We start from the raw sequence: 15,099 nt of genomic DNA on the forward strand, positions 1-15,099 counted from the left end.
CTGCAAAGTCAGATGATGTAGAGTAGGAAGGAACGGGAGTTTCTACGATTGAAATGTTGTACTATATGTGGGAGTGTGTATAATTTGATCTTATATATTTTTTTTTTCTTTTTACCTCATTTTTATTTTTTTTTATTTACCTGAAATTTTAATTTACCTGTGACAGATTTTTATTAATTTGTATTGTGAGTCATTATTATACAGGTTTCTGTGTATTTATGTTTGCATATGTGTGTTTATTTCATTTTCTAGTTTTCTTCAAAGATAAATTCCAATATTTTGTTCTATTTTATTATGGTAACCCATATCCTATGTGCATAAAATTCATCTGATAATCTCGTAATGCACGCAATTCTTCTATATTGTTGTTTACCCAATTAAATATTAACTAATGACTGATTTTCTATGGTAATGTTTAAACCATATTGAAATAATTTTAAATTTTGTTAAATTTACCTGTATTTACCTGCAATTAGATTCGCTTTGAAACAAAACTTATGCAAAGATTTGGTTAAGAACTTTTAGTCAAATCGTGTTCCAAAAGTCACAAAGGCCAATGAATAAATAAGAGTTGTTTTATGAAAGTAGCCTAAATTCACAATTTTATAATTTAACCAAAACACATATTTTGTTTAGAAATATAACAAAAGAGTTGAAGTTTTTAATTTTGTAAAAACTGTTGATACAAATGTCCACATATGAAAGGGAAACACGTGCATACAGACAGAGCCACTATGTGGTCATTTGACTTCTAGAAATAGCAGCAAAATCTCTCAAATCTTAGAAAATGCAAGGCAGAAACATTGATGAATGGAGTTGCTTATATACAAAGGATGGTCGTGGCTGGACCTTCTTTAATCATAGGTGTTTGACCAGGGCAAAACAGAACAAAAGCCGGCACAAGAGCAGATCTCAATTGCTTTACGCTCACATCTGGTTATGTAGCAATTACTGAGTGACTTTAAGATATGTTGCAGTTTTCTCAACACAGAGGTAGCAGACAAAACGTTTATAAGGCAACCCACAGATGTTGCAACGCAAATAATGCCAAATAATGAGCTGCGGTGGTACCACCAAGTGCATTCTGTTATGCAGTATGGCCATAGAGGAAGCAATCTGGTGATAAAGACAAGTGGGGGTCTATTGTCCAGTTTCTTTTTGTGTTTTATACAAAATTTGGCTGGTTGCCACAGCTAAGATGAAGACAAAAGACTTGGCGCAGAGATTCCTTAGAGCAGGTATTAGAATAGGTGAGGATCGGTTAATGGCCACTGAGGTGTGTGGGCAGGTGTGTAGTAAGGAATCTGTTCTTTACCACACACATGCTTAACCACGTACTTATCTAAGTTTTATTATTAGTATTATCACTATATGATAATTAGTAACATAAAAATGAACGAATAAAACAAAGCAAACTCAATGAGAAATGCTTTCAGGAGACTTTTATAGATTTCTCTAAAATGTTACTAATTGTATATTAGTGCTGCTACTACTACTACTACTAGTAGTAGTAGTAGTACCACCACCGATGACAAAACAGGTTTTATCAAGTAACTGCTAGGTAATTGACAAAAAGCTAAAAATAAAACTGTTCACAGGTTTGTTTGGTTTGTTTTTTTGTTGTTGGAATTTTTTTTTCTTCCTTGAACCTCAGTAAATAAAATTCTAAACTGAATTGTCATGCTAGATTTTAAAAAAATAATAATTCTATTCTAATAGATTTTATTTCCTTTTCAAAACAAAATATTTTGTTTCAGGAACCAAACACACCATAAATGTTCTTTGTCTCAATAAATGGACGTTGCTCTTCTGAATAAAATTCTTTACAAAAACACTAAAGCATATCAAGTTTGCTCTTGATACAAAAACAATCCTTCTCAGTAAAATACCATTTTAACCCCTTTTATATCAACCCACCAGAAAATGTCCCTGGTTCTAGGATACAACTTCCAGCTTTAAATTGATCCGAATTAAAATCTTCTGTCAAAATTTCAAGTTAATTTATGTTTTAAACACCAGTTTATTTTCGAAAATAATCAAGAATTTATCAAAATGCTTTTGTCATCATTAACTGGAACCATAACATTGTATTTCAACTGAAATATGGTAAGAAAAGGGTTCAATCATAATTGTGGGTTAGCCAGTGATTAGAGTGCTTTACAGTAAGTGTCTTAGGTTCAAAAGACCAAACGAGCCATGGTCTACTGTCCATGTAGTGTTAAATACATACCAGTACAAAAGAGCAATCAGAAAAGATACTCTTTAGTCTTGTAGGGGACAAACTCTAGTGTCTGTGGTACAATAGAATACACAATCTATTTGTCAGTAACAGGATACTGGTAAATCTTATACTCGGTGTCTCATGAAATGAATTAAAGTGTTAGTAGTGGGTGAATATTTGACTTTTACACTCAATCATTGCAGAAGGGAACTTGGTTTTAGATAAAAGATATGGGTTGAGGCAGCAAGGAATTCCTTACATTATTTTATTAATTTCAAATGCCACAAAAACAAAAAAAAGAAAGAAAATGCAAATCAGTTGCTTATTCTACATCAATAAACATTAATATTCTAGGATGGATTCACACAGCTAAAACTTCAGTCTTTAAAGAAATCTCCTCAGACCATCAACCACTAAAGAAGAAACCCCAATAGAAAAACTGAAAATGCTAGAAATGTCAGCCAAAAGTCCTCAAAGTAGAAACATCTTTAAAAACAACAGAAAAGCGGTATAGGATAGTTTAGTCTGAGATGTATTATGTCTGCAAAGAAAGGCTGGTCATGGTTAGAATCGCATGAAACCAGGGTTTACTTGAAGCTCAACATCAATAATATAATTACCAGAGAATCTAGTGCATATTTCCAAAGTACAGACAACAAATCAGATGCCCTCCGTGAACACAAAATGCTTCCAGCCAATGCAAAAGCCATCACAAGTCTCACTGTACATCCTCATAATTAATGTCTGTTCTTCCATACTTGCATGGGTCAGACAATCTGTTGACGTGGATTTTTTATAGCTGGATGCTCTTCCTGTTACCAACAAGTTTTATAGAGAAGACTGGAAGCAAACAACCTCACCTGTAAGATGGTAATGCTCATTTACAACCATCACAGAATGGCTAGACAAGGGTACAACACACACACAGCTTCCACACAGTTTCTAAATCTCTCAAATTCACTCACAAGTTTTTGGTCAGCCTGGAGCTATAGATGACACTTGCCAAAAGGTGCCACACAGTAGGACTGAACCCAAATCACATACTTGGGAAGCAAGATTCTTAACCACACAGCCATGCTTGTGCCTATATATTAATAAATATAGCAGAGTGAAATGTGTTTAATGAGTTTTAAACTATTGCTGTGGAATAATATATTCACCCAAAACAAAATGGGGCATCAAAATGAAATCCCCAGATTCCAGTTAACCAGTCATGCTCTGCTTAATCTCACTACCCACCCAAGAAAACAATAAATTAGACCTCCACAATAAATTTACAGGTGAATAAATAAATTGGCAAATTTACATACGGGGAACTAAGGGAAATAACTCAAAGTTGGCTAATGGTATGACTTCAGATAAGTTCAGGTAAGCAGAAATATGTTGAAGGATGTCCACAGAAATTTTATTTCTTCATTGAAGACAAAACAATAAAGAAAATGCAAATTCATTAAGAATTGTTTCATTATCTTAATATCTTCTATGTTTTACTTGTTTCATTCATTAGACTGCGGCCATGCTGGGGCACAGTCATGAAGAATCTTTAGTCAAATAAATCAATCGCAGGACTCATCTTTTTAACCCTGGTGCTTCTTCCATCAGTCTCTTTTGCCAAACAAGTAAGTTATGGGGACAAAGATACAAAAACACACATACACACGAAGGGCTTCTCTCAGTTTCCATCTAGCAAATCCACTCAAGGCTTTGGTCAGCCTGAGGATACAGTAGAAGACACTTTCCCAAGATGTGGTTGGGGAACAAACGGCTTGCCACACCTACACCGGGCGTCAATAGCTATTTTGCACATTGCTGCAAGTTTGAAAAGCAACACATCATGGGAACAAAGCAAATCAGTCTGTTTACATCACAGATGGAAACAGAAAGAAAAGAGTATATGACTGACAGAGAGAGAAGAAATAGAGATAAAGAGGAAAAAATATTGGTGAAAGAGAGAGAGAGAGAGAGAGAGAGAGAGAGAGTGGGGGGTGGGGAGGAGGCGAAAGAGAAAAAATAGGGCAAGCAAGTGTAGAGACAAATTTGCATGTGATTACTTAGTTGCAATAGCTCACTATTAAATGGATGGAGATGATAATTGATGCTGATATCTACACTGTACTGTCTGCCATGTGAGCCTCTCCAGTCTACCTACCTACCTACCAAGCACACAACAGAGAGAGAGGCAGAGAGGAGGAGACGGCAATAGCTTATATACACATATCTACACACAACATATAGTCACACACACACACGCCTATATATATATATATAAATATTCATACACAGAAACAGAGACAGAGAGAGAAAGAGAGAGAGAAGAGGACATGTAAAATGAGTCATAATCAGCAATATCATTCTAAGTCAATGAAGCACACAGATTTGTTACTAAGGTACAGAAATACTGCTGAAATGAAACTCTGGCTTGATTGGTTGCTTGTGCTTCAGAAAGCTTTCGTTTGCTTATTTTCTTCAATGATTGACTACAAAGCTATGGCTCTATCTCCATTGCTATCTGTATTTATTATCTTTAAAAAAGAAAGGAAAGAAAGAAACATTATCGTTGTTGTTATCAGAGCAACAGGCAAGATACTTTGTACAATTTAGTTATGTCCCTTTGTGTTTCCAAGTTCAAATCCTGCCAATGTCAACTGCTTTTGTCCCCAAAGGGAGGGGCACATATTAGCCAGTCGAGTAAAGTCCAAAATTCCTGGCCTTGAGTGAAGGGCTAGGTGCTGCCCTCTAGTGAGTATAACTAAAGGTGAACAAGAGCAACAACACTCAAAGGCCTACATTAAATACACCAAACTAGCTTAGATGGTCTTATCCCTCTGTTTGGAGAACTTATTAAAATTTTTGCTTTTCTTGACTTACTTTAATTCAATGTCCCCTCCCAAACCCTACTTTTAGTGTTTAGAGTTCATCCCCAAATTGTTCCTGAATGTTTTGGGTCCTTGTCACTCATAAAAAATCATCATGATATTGCATGATTGGGTTTCAGTTCCATTGCATGGCACCTCAGGCAAGTGTCTGCCACAGCCTCAGACCCTGCAATGCTTTGAGAGTGAATTTGACAGACAGAAACTGTGGCAGCCCATCATCTCTATGTCATCTATGTATCATATTTCAGTAGATACATCACTAAGCCAGTTACCATGGTAACATGTCTTGTGCATGTGCTGTGCTAAAAATACAAACATGAGAGGAGGGGCAGAAAAAAAAAAATCAACCCAGCAGTGGACAGCAAGAATGCCACATGCATTTTGCCTATTTTTGGTTGTTTTCAATGACATGGACTTGCAGACAGCCAAATGCTTGGATGAGAATTTGTCACCTCCAGATATAACAAACTGGGAATGAAATATTCACTGATGTTGCAAATAGTCACTCAGTTGAATAAAAATCCAGCATGTGCAATTGTGGTAGTATCAAAATGGCCATTTCTGTGTGTCTTATTGCATTTGTACCCACAGCTTGATAATTAGTGTTGGTTTGTTTACAACCCTAGAACATAGTAGTTTGGCAAAAGAGACCAAAAGTTTCAGTACCAGACTTAAAATAAGTACAGGGCTCAATTTGTTCAACTAAACCCCATGGTGGCCACCACAGTCTAATGACTGAAACAAGTAGAAGAAGAAAAAGGCAGCTGTCATAACCCTTTCTACTAAAGGCACAAGGCCTGAAATTTTGAGGGAGGGAAGTAGTTGATTATATCGACCCCAGTGCACAACTGGTACTTATTTTATATCAACCTTGAAATAATGAAAGGTGAGGCTGAACTAAATGGAATTTGAATCTGGAATGTGAAGACGGACAAAATACTGCTAAGCATTTTGTCTAACGATTCTGCCAGCTTGCTGCTGCCTTAAAGACAGCTGCCATAACGAAAGGATAAAATGGTAAAGTATTAACAGTAATGTCTGATGTTCTGAGTTCAAATCCCACCAAAGGCAACTTTACCTTTCACCCTCCCAGGATAGTACCAGTTGTGTACTAAACATGAACAAGAGGATCCACATAATTGCTCCTCTCAAATTTGTAGCCTCATGTCTGGTAGAAGCATTAGAGCATCAGCTGAAATTATTAATGTCATCCCAATGCTTTAAGCTCTCAGTTCAAATCCTACTGAAGTCAAATTTGGCCTTTCATCCCTCCAGGGTCAATAGAGTACCAGACAAACCCTATCCCTCCTCACAAAATTCCAAGCTTTTGGGCCTAAATTAAAACAAGTTACTATGCAATGGACTGGCCAATGAAAGGTTCAACTAAACACCTTACTGTCTATAGTTAGGGTCTTCTGTATTCCCAGTTCAAATTCTGCTGGAATTCATAAAATAAGGAAGTACTGGAATGGATTAAATTTGATAGGTTTCTCTCTTGTCAAATTTCTATCCTTGTATCAATTATCCTTTAATATCTGTATTCCATGCAGGATAGGTCTGACTGTTTGATAGGGGCTAATGAACCAGAGGACTACACCAACCCTGGATGCTCTTCCTAAAACTAATCACTTTGCTGTGGCACTTGTGTGGTTAAGAGGGTAACTTGCAAGACCAGACCCCTCAACTGAGGTGGGTGTGGTATAGATGGTGGCGACTTTATGCCAAGTGACCAAAGGCTAAAGTGTGAGGGGAAACGAACAGGGGTCATGCTGTAGGGGAGATACGTGGCTATCCAGTTGGAAGAGAAGGAGTGGTGGAGATGTGTCAGGGTGTAGCCTCAAGTTAGAGGAAGGTGTGTATAAGAGATCCAGAGGATTGGACAAGGTGAGTGGGTAGGTAAGTAAATTTGCAAGAGTGTAGGAGGAGAGTGGCAGGTGGAGAGAGATGTAAGAAATTATTAAGGCAGTGGCGTGGCAGCAAAGTAACATGGCTGGTGGTACTTAGTTTAGTTTCTGCCACAGTTCCATTCACGTTAGTGTAGGAAGGGTGAGAAAATAATCATTAATATGTTTGATATCATTTATCACTAACACCTGCAGGTTTTCTGTGCCACAGGAACAATAATGCATCATGCTGAACTGTAAGGTATCCCAACAGATAAACTACTTCCCAGTTAGATTAACTCAAATAGTGCAGCCAAGGTGTTCCATATCTATTAAAAACCTGGGGAAAGAAAAATCATCTAATTAAAATATTTAGGTGAGATTCGTTTTAGCGAATGGCTTGTTTAGTCCAAGATCAGTCTTGATCCTGCAGACTAAAGATCAAAGATATTCCAGCCTTGATGAGGAGTCTGTCTATTATTAGCGCAAAGTGTACTTCCTTTAAGATAATAGCATGCGATTTGAGGGAGATTTGACTATTTGTAGTCAAACAAACTAGCACTCGGTTGGTTATGAGCAGAACAGCCTGCTCGTGAAATTAATGTGCAAGTGGCTGAGCACTCCACAGACACGTCTACCCTTGATGTAGTTCTTGGGGGAGATTCAGCATAACACAGAATGTGACATGGCTGGCCCTTTAAATTATAGGTGAATGGACTGTGCAGATACCCTGAGGCCACTGCTACACAACCTACTTTCTTGCTCACCAAAGAATCTGCTCCTTCATCAAGTGCACCAACTTGCTTTGCTGTTTTGTCTCAAGTCTAACTACAATGCTATTAACTCTTCATTTGAATGTGAAATAATAAGAGAAGCAGGGGAATCATGGGTAGGTTATCAGATAAGGTCACTTTCATGCATGGCAGATGCACAGGAACAATAAGCACTAAGGGCCACTCTCTCGTATGACCAAAAGGCTCTCGAGGTAGTAGATAGTTTCTGCAATTTAGGTGACCAAATTAGTAATGGTGGTGGATGATCTGAAAGTATTGTTTCCAGAATAAGAATAGGATGGAGGAAGTTCAGAGAGCTCCCACCTGTGTTGGCAGCAAAAGGACTCTCAGAGTGAAAGGTAGATAGTAGTATGCTTGTGGAGAACGCCTATGTTGCATGGTAGTGAGACATGGACTCTGACTGCGGAGGAGGACATGCCTAGACTGGAGAGGAATGAAGGTAGTACGCTCAGTTGGATCTGCAATATCAGTGCACATGACTGACAAAGCACAACTGAGTTGAGAGAAAAAATCAGGCAAAAGAGGGATTAAATATGGTATGCAGGAGAGAAGAATGCATTGGTTTGGACTTGCGATACGTATGAGTGAAGACAGCTGTATACGGAAGTGACTGGTACCTGTGGAAGAGGGAGGCCCAGGAAGACATGGGATGAAGTGGAGAGGACTGATCTTAGGATGTTGGGACTCACGGAGGAAATGACAATAGACCAAGATGTTTGGTGATATGAGGTTCTAGAGAAGACCTGTCAACACGAAACTGTGTGTTAGAATAGTTGTATCCTACCCACATGTAACCACAGACTTTTCACCCACTCAACCCTAAGAAACCAAACTACTACAACTCTTCTAAACTGCCTCTTTCTCTTCCTCACATTTCCTCTTCATGAACTATGATCATCTTCCAATCGCCATTCTTGCCCTCACTGCCCTGCTCACTGTATTACTGTTCCTCCCACCCACAACACATTTTTCTAACCAGGTTCTATGCTCAAATCCTTGTTACTCATGAGTATACCCTAGCACTACACCACACCATCTCTCTTTTGCTGTTTCCTATTCCCTCACTCTTACCCTTGGTCACTCTCTCTCTCTCTCCTTCTCTTGTTTTTCCATTGACTAGGTAACCAAGTATCTCCTTTACGTCAACACACTTGTTTCTGGCTGCTGTCTTGCACCTCTCTCTCACTGGGTAACCATGTACCTCTTCTGTAGCAAGACACCTATTTCTGCTTCTCTATTTCTCTGTTGCACTCTAACCTTTCATCATTTGATACTGGATCACTTCCTTTAATGCCCCCTGTTGTGGCAAGACACCCGTTTCTGCCTCTCTGTCAAACCAACCTTTCATCCTCTGACACAAGTTCCCCTCTTCAAATGCCCCTGCCCCACTCATAATTCCTTGTCTTGCGAGTTACTTGATTAACCTGCCAGTGCTGATGTCACATTAAAAGCCTCCAATCCACATTGTAACATGGTTGGCATTTGGAAGGGCATCCAGCAGTAAAATTCATGCCAAAAACTAACTTCACCTTTGCTAGTGCCTCATAGAAAGCACACTGAGTCCACTCTGTAGAGTGGTTTATGTTAGGAAGGGCATCCAGCCATAAAATCCCTGCCAAAACAGATACAGTAGCCTAGGGTAGTTTTTCTACCTGACTGGCTCCGGTCAACTGTCCTATCCATGCATAGAAGATGGACATTAAACAATGATGATGATAAAGAAACATAAATAATCTCTATTCAATGTGCCTTTAGTTCATGATTGTCAATGAATAATTGCTCATGTTGTGAGCTACTCCAGTGCAATTTCAGCTTGTACCTCTTCTTTTTGGACACAGCATCCATATTTACTTAAGAACCCCCCCACCCACTCAGTTTCCTCTGCATTTCACTATGTCACATCCTGGAATAGTTCTGACACTTATCTCCTTTCGATTTATTTGGGCCAGCATCAACAGATATCCAACAATGGATGAAAAACCATCTTCCTTACCAATACCAACGACCAAAGATTTATTGGCACGTTAAATTATCCTTGGGGGCCCTTTCACATCACCAGACAGATTTAATCCTGTGCACTTCAATACTGTGGGCCCTGTCTCTCCATCTGCTTGCTTGCATTGATTGATACAGCTGGAAGCAACAACCTAGAGCTTTGCTGCAGCAAAATGGTTTCCTTGTTACAGTAGCTCAGTCACCATTGCAATTCAAATCTTTGAACTTCTCAAACTGATCGACTGCACAAGAATTCAAACTACAGCTTATAACCCAAAAGCCAATGGCACTGTTTAATATTTCCATCATCAATTTAAAGGAGTTGGCAAAGCTCAGCCAGATTTTTTTCATAATGGAGCAAATTTTTTACTATCATGCACATGCATAGAATTACCCTGTTGTTTCCCTCAAATGATTGGGACAAATTGTCTCTCGATGTAGAATCAGTAAGGGACCTAGATTATATTTTGGAAACACTACAACACCTGTACACCTGCAATGGGTGATTGTGTGAATGCACACACACACACACACACACACACACACACAGATATAAAAAAATTTGTTCATTCTTCTAACAAAAAAAAAAAAATGTATGTTTTACTTTTAAACATCAAAACTGAAGTTTCATATAAATTTAATTCATTAGCAACTATTTCCATAATTGAATTAAATTGTTTTGTTGGTAGAATTCGTCTTCGTTGTTCTTTTTCTTTGTGACTAAATTTCATTTGACATTTACAGAGGTCACACCACTGCATCCAGTTGGTTTCAGGTTGCTACTCACCATTTAAGTTTGGTCTCTTTCTTACCTATTTTCAGTTATAGATGCTATCAGCCACTCCTAAACATTCTAATATTTTACAAGAGTTTCTACCGAATACTACCCACAGGCAATGCCTTTAAATTGAAAGCAATTCAGCTGAATTTCAAATTACTTTTGCGATTCTTTGAATCAGTTTACCCCAAGAACCAGACTGACAATATTAAATTCCCAGACTCAACTAACCCTAAACAGCTTTGTTGAAGAAAAGTTGAGTCTGGGAGAAAAAGCACAGACTGAAAATCTGCTACATAGCACCAAATCCACTGAACATTTCTGATTTTCCATTGTGTTCTATTGAAAACCACACCCACCCACAGTCTGCAGTAGAAGTATCCAAGCCTTCTCCACAACTTCCCATTCCTGTGTGTTATGGAATGACCTTTCAACAGAAGGGAAATAACAATACCAGCACCCATCGCTCAACAATTATAAGGTGACAGAGCAAATGTACATAAACATGTTATATATATACATATATCACGTGATCACGTGACTGACCAGACCATCAGATGTTGCTACACATCACTGGTCACAATGCGTTCGCATTGTTTTAGCCTTCAAATGACACCACCCCCGTCTGGCTAAGCGAGCAGGCCAACAGAAAAAAGAGTGGTGAAAGAGTACAGCAGGGATCACCACCCCCTGCCGGAGCCTCATGGAGCTTTTAGGTGTTTTCGCTCAATAAACACACACAATGCCCGGTCTGGGAATCGAAACCTCGATCCTACGACCGCGAGTCCGCTGCCCTAACCACTGGGCCATTGCACCTCCATATATATACAGACACATGCAAAAAGGATTCTATTCATTTCTCAACTCAAGGCTACTGAAGCCTTGTATCCAGGGTGCAACACAGTAGGACTCAACAATGTGATTGGGAAGGCAACAGAACTGCCAAATATCTAATTAGACTATATTTGATCTGATCAGTAAAGCAACTCATTCAACATCATCCCAGTAACTAATGAATTTAATGAAAATACTTACAGTTCCTCACGCTGTCTTTGGGAGAGTACCATGGTGTCGAAACAGTCAGCAAGATACACACCACTTGCAACTTTTCAATGCAAAAAAGCTTATCGCTCGTGTATGGAGTGTGTGTTTCAATTACAAGACGGAGAGAGGAGGGGGGGCTTGTTGACTTATTTTAGCTTTAATCCAAATAACATCCAAAACTTAACACTTTTGGTTAGGCCACATTCTCACGAAATCTGAAATAAAATAGAAAAAGAATTTATTAAGCATTTTAAAACAAAATCAAAATTTAAACACTTATGAGAACACACATATTTCTCAACTACCATCGTTGTTTTAGCATCCACTTTTCCATGCTTAGAAGGAACAGATGGAATTTTTAGCAGTGGAATCCCTGCAGCCAGGTGCCCTTCCTCTCACCCAGCCTCTACCTGTTCCCAAGGCCAGACAGGTTTTTCACAGCAGATTGTAAACAACACCTGTTTACAGCCATTATGCAATAAGAACATACACTCTAGAGGCTTCTTTCATTTTCTGTTGATCAAATCCAGTTAAAGTTTTGATTGGCCTAGGGCTACAGAAGATACTTGCCCCTTAGGAAGCAAGCTTCTTATCCAAATAGCCATGCCTATGCCTACACTTATGAGAATTTATATAAAGTAAATAAAACCAAATTCAGTAAGCTGTCAGCATGTGTACGGAAATAGGATAAACAAAATAGAGATTTCAAAATGTTGCCAAAATAAATAATTTAAATTATCAACAAGATGGTAAAAATATTACTTTTTTTTAAATCGTAATTTGTTCAGAAATATTCTAAAAAAGATATTTGCCTCCCAGTTCTATGCTTGCTCTCTTTCTCTCTCTCTCACACAATTATTTAAAATTTATATTTGCTCTCCAAGTTCTCTCCTCTCACATGATTATTCATTTTTTCCGGATTACTCTTCAAAATAAAGTCAAATCACACGCAATAACCATTATTTTTTTTCTGGTCTTCAACACCAGACTGTATTCCACGAAATCAGAATTTCAATATAATTCATCTTTAAATTAACCTCTGTTTAAAAACTGTTTTAAAGTACAAATTTATAAAACTGTTACAATTTGAATAAATTAGAAATGAAGGCTGGATAACAGGAAAGGAAATGGGTTTAAATCCATCCATGGAAGGAACAATAAAAGGGAAAAAAATGAATAAACTGCAGTCTTTGGTGCATGAGTTAGCATCCATTTGCATTACAGAAATATCGGAACCAAAATATATATTAAAACTTTAATAAATGGGAAAAAAAGAAACAAAGGACGACTACAATATCCCAACTGTTGTCATTCTACAGCAAGTTTCACAATAAATGTTCAAGTCCATGCTGATCTTGGGAATCAGACCGACACTGGGGCAACTCCCTCGCCACACAAATCGCTCGTTATCACAACTTTCACAGTTCTATTCTTTTACTCTTTTCAGTCATTTGACTGCAGCCATGCTGGAGCACCACCTTAAGGGATTTTAGTCGAACAAATCAACCCCAGGACTTACTCTTTGTAAACCTAGTACTCATTCTATCGGTCTCTTTAGCCAAACTGCTAATTTACAGGGGCGTAAACACACCAACATCGGTTGTCAAGAGATGGGTGAGAGAACAGACACAAACACAAGTATGTATATGTGTGGGTGTATATTATATACTTGGTAGATGGAAACCGAAACAAGCCCGTCGTATATATATATATATGTGTGTGTGTGTGTCGTCCACCACCACCCCAACCATCGCTTAACAACCGATGTTGGTGTGTTTAACACCCCGTAATATAGCAATTCTGCAAAATAGACCAACAGAATAAGTACTAGGTCGATTTGTTCAATGGGAAGCGGTGCTCCAACATGGCCACAGTCAAATGACTGAAATAAGCAAAAGAATAAAAGAAAATAGAATATATGACAGGCTTCTTTCAGTTTCCGTCTACCAAATCCACTCAAGGCTTTGATCGGTCCGAGGCTATAGTAGAAGACACTTGTCCAAGGTACCACACAGCAGGACTGAACCCGGAACCATGTGATTGGGAAGCAAACTTCTTACCACACAGCCACTACTTTTGTATGGGTGAGTGCTGTTGGTTGAAGCCATTAACTTGTGTGGTTAATGCTCTTGAGAAGGGCATGAACACCATATCACTTTCATTAGAGTATTTGCTACAATCGAAAAGAAACCATTATTCTTTTTGTTGTTGCCTTCAACACAAACAGATGCGAGTTCTTTCAAACTGATCTCTCCCTCGCTGACCAAATTAAATCCTCGCTGATAACGTAAACAGTTGTAGAGGTGTCACAGGGCCAGCGACGCTTACAGACCGGTTTCAATCCCCAGGAAGAAAACAGTCCACCAACGATCACACGCTAAACTTCTCTGAAGGGGAGAAGACGGATACTAAAGTGTCATTGTGAACGTCACCCTTCCCGATTTTCGTCTTCCTAACAGCCTGGAGATTTCAGAATATAGAGAAAAAAATAACAGCTACATTACACAGAAATAATTCATTAAATATCTAATACACATATTGACAGTGTTATTAAATTAATGATATCGTTAATAAAACAGAAATCCTCTCGTTATCTGGTTTACAGAATTAAGATTGTCAAAGAACTGAAAATTCAGCATCGCACATAGAGAGGAAGAGAGTGCGGGGGGGGGGCAGACGGAAGCAACAATGACGTTGGTGACACGTAATGAGGCAAGTTGGAAAAACAATTTTGATGCGAGTGGAACTGGTCCCTGGCAGACATGGAGATGATGGAGAGCAGAGTGAGAGAACAAGACAGAAACAGGTAATTAGAGATGGAGACAAAGGGGTTTGTTGCCGGAGTTCAACAACAGACGCAGAGAAGAAACGAGCAATGGACAAAGAGAAAAATGGCAAAAAGAGAAGGAATTTTTTTTAAATATTGGATGGAATAAAAGACTATTCGAGAAATATGGTGTTGTTGGGAGAAAGTGAGAGATTAAGATGGACAGGCGTTGAGTCGAAGAGAGCAAAACAAATATATTCAGTGAGAAACATTATCAAAACCGAGACGAGACGATGATTAGAGCATTATTAAACATTTTGTGTGAAAAATGTATAATTGCCAACGTTGGGAAACTGTGTATATAGGCGTGTGCAATATATATATTATAGATAGACACGACTCTGATAATATAAGATATAGACACACACGCACACATTAAATGATGATTCATCGAAATAGCTCGGTTGTTTTTGCTTCCATCTGCGGTTAAAGAAGAGGTGGAGTGGTTTTATAATAATAATAATAATAATAATGGGAGGGAGGGAGAGGAACGGAGAATTGAACGGATATAAACAGAATGTTCACGAAGGAGCAGTCAGTCAGTCGACCTGCTAGACATAGTAGCTAAAGCTCTCTGCTATATTAAAAAAAAAAAAAAGGTTAGGGAGATAAACAATGCTTGAAAGAAGAAAGTGGTGGCGTCTGGAAGGGTTTACGAGTTCAAGAGTTGGGTGGGTGGGG

At 38.4% G+C, this 15,099-nt stretch overlaps 1 protein-coding gene across 2 annotated transcripts in view; it reads right to left on the reverse strand.

Moving 5' to 3' along the window:
* Nucleotides 1-15,099, reverse strand: part of LOC115224314 (lissencephaly-1 homolog) — a 115,513-nt gene that overhangs the window by 58,332 nt on the left and 42,082 nt on the right. For both annotated transcript variants that reach the window (XM_029795159.2, XM_029795160.2), the window contains exon 2: nt 11,583-11,806. In XM_029795159.2, the coding sequence (XP_029651019.1) occupies nt 11,583-11,614 (32 nt within the window). In that variant the 5' untranslated portion in view covers nt 11,615-11,806. The remainder of the gene's footprint in view (nt 1-11,582; nt 11,807-15,099) is intronic.

Source organism: Octopus sinensis, linkage group LG25 (genome assembly GCF_006345805.1).
Source record: "Octopus sinensis linkage group LG25, ASM634580v1, whole genome shotgun sequence".
NCBI lineage: Eukaryota > Metazoa > Mollusca > Cephalopoda > Octopoda > Octopodidae > Octopus > Octopus sinensis.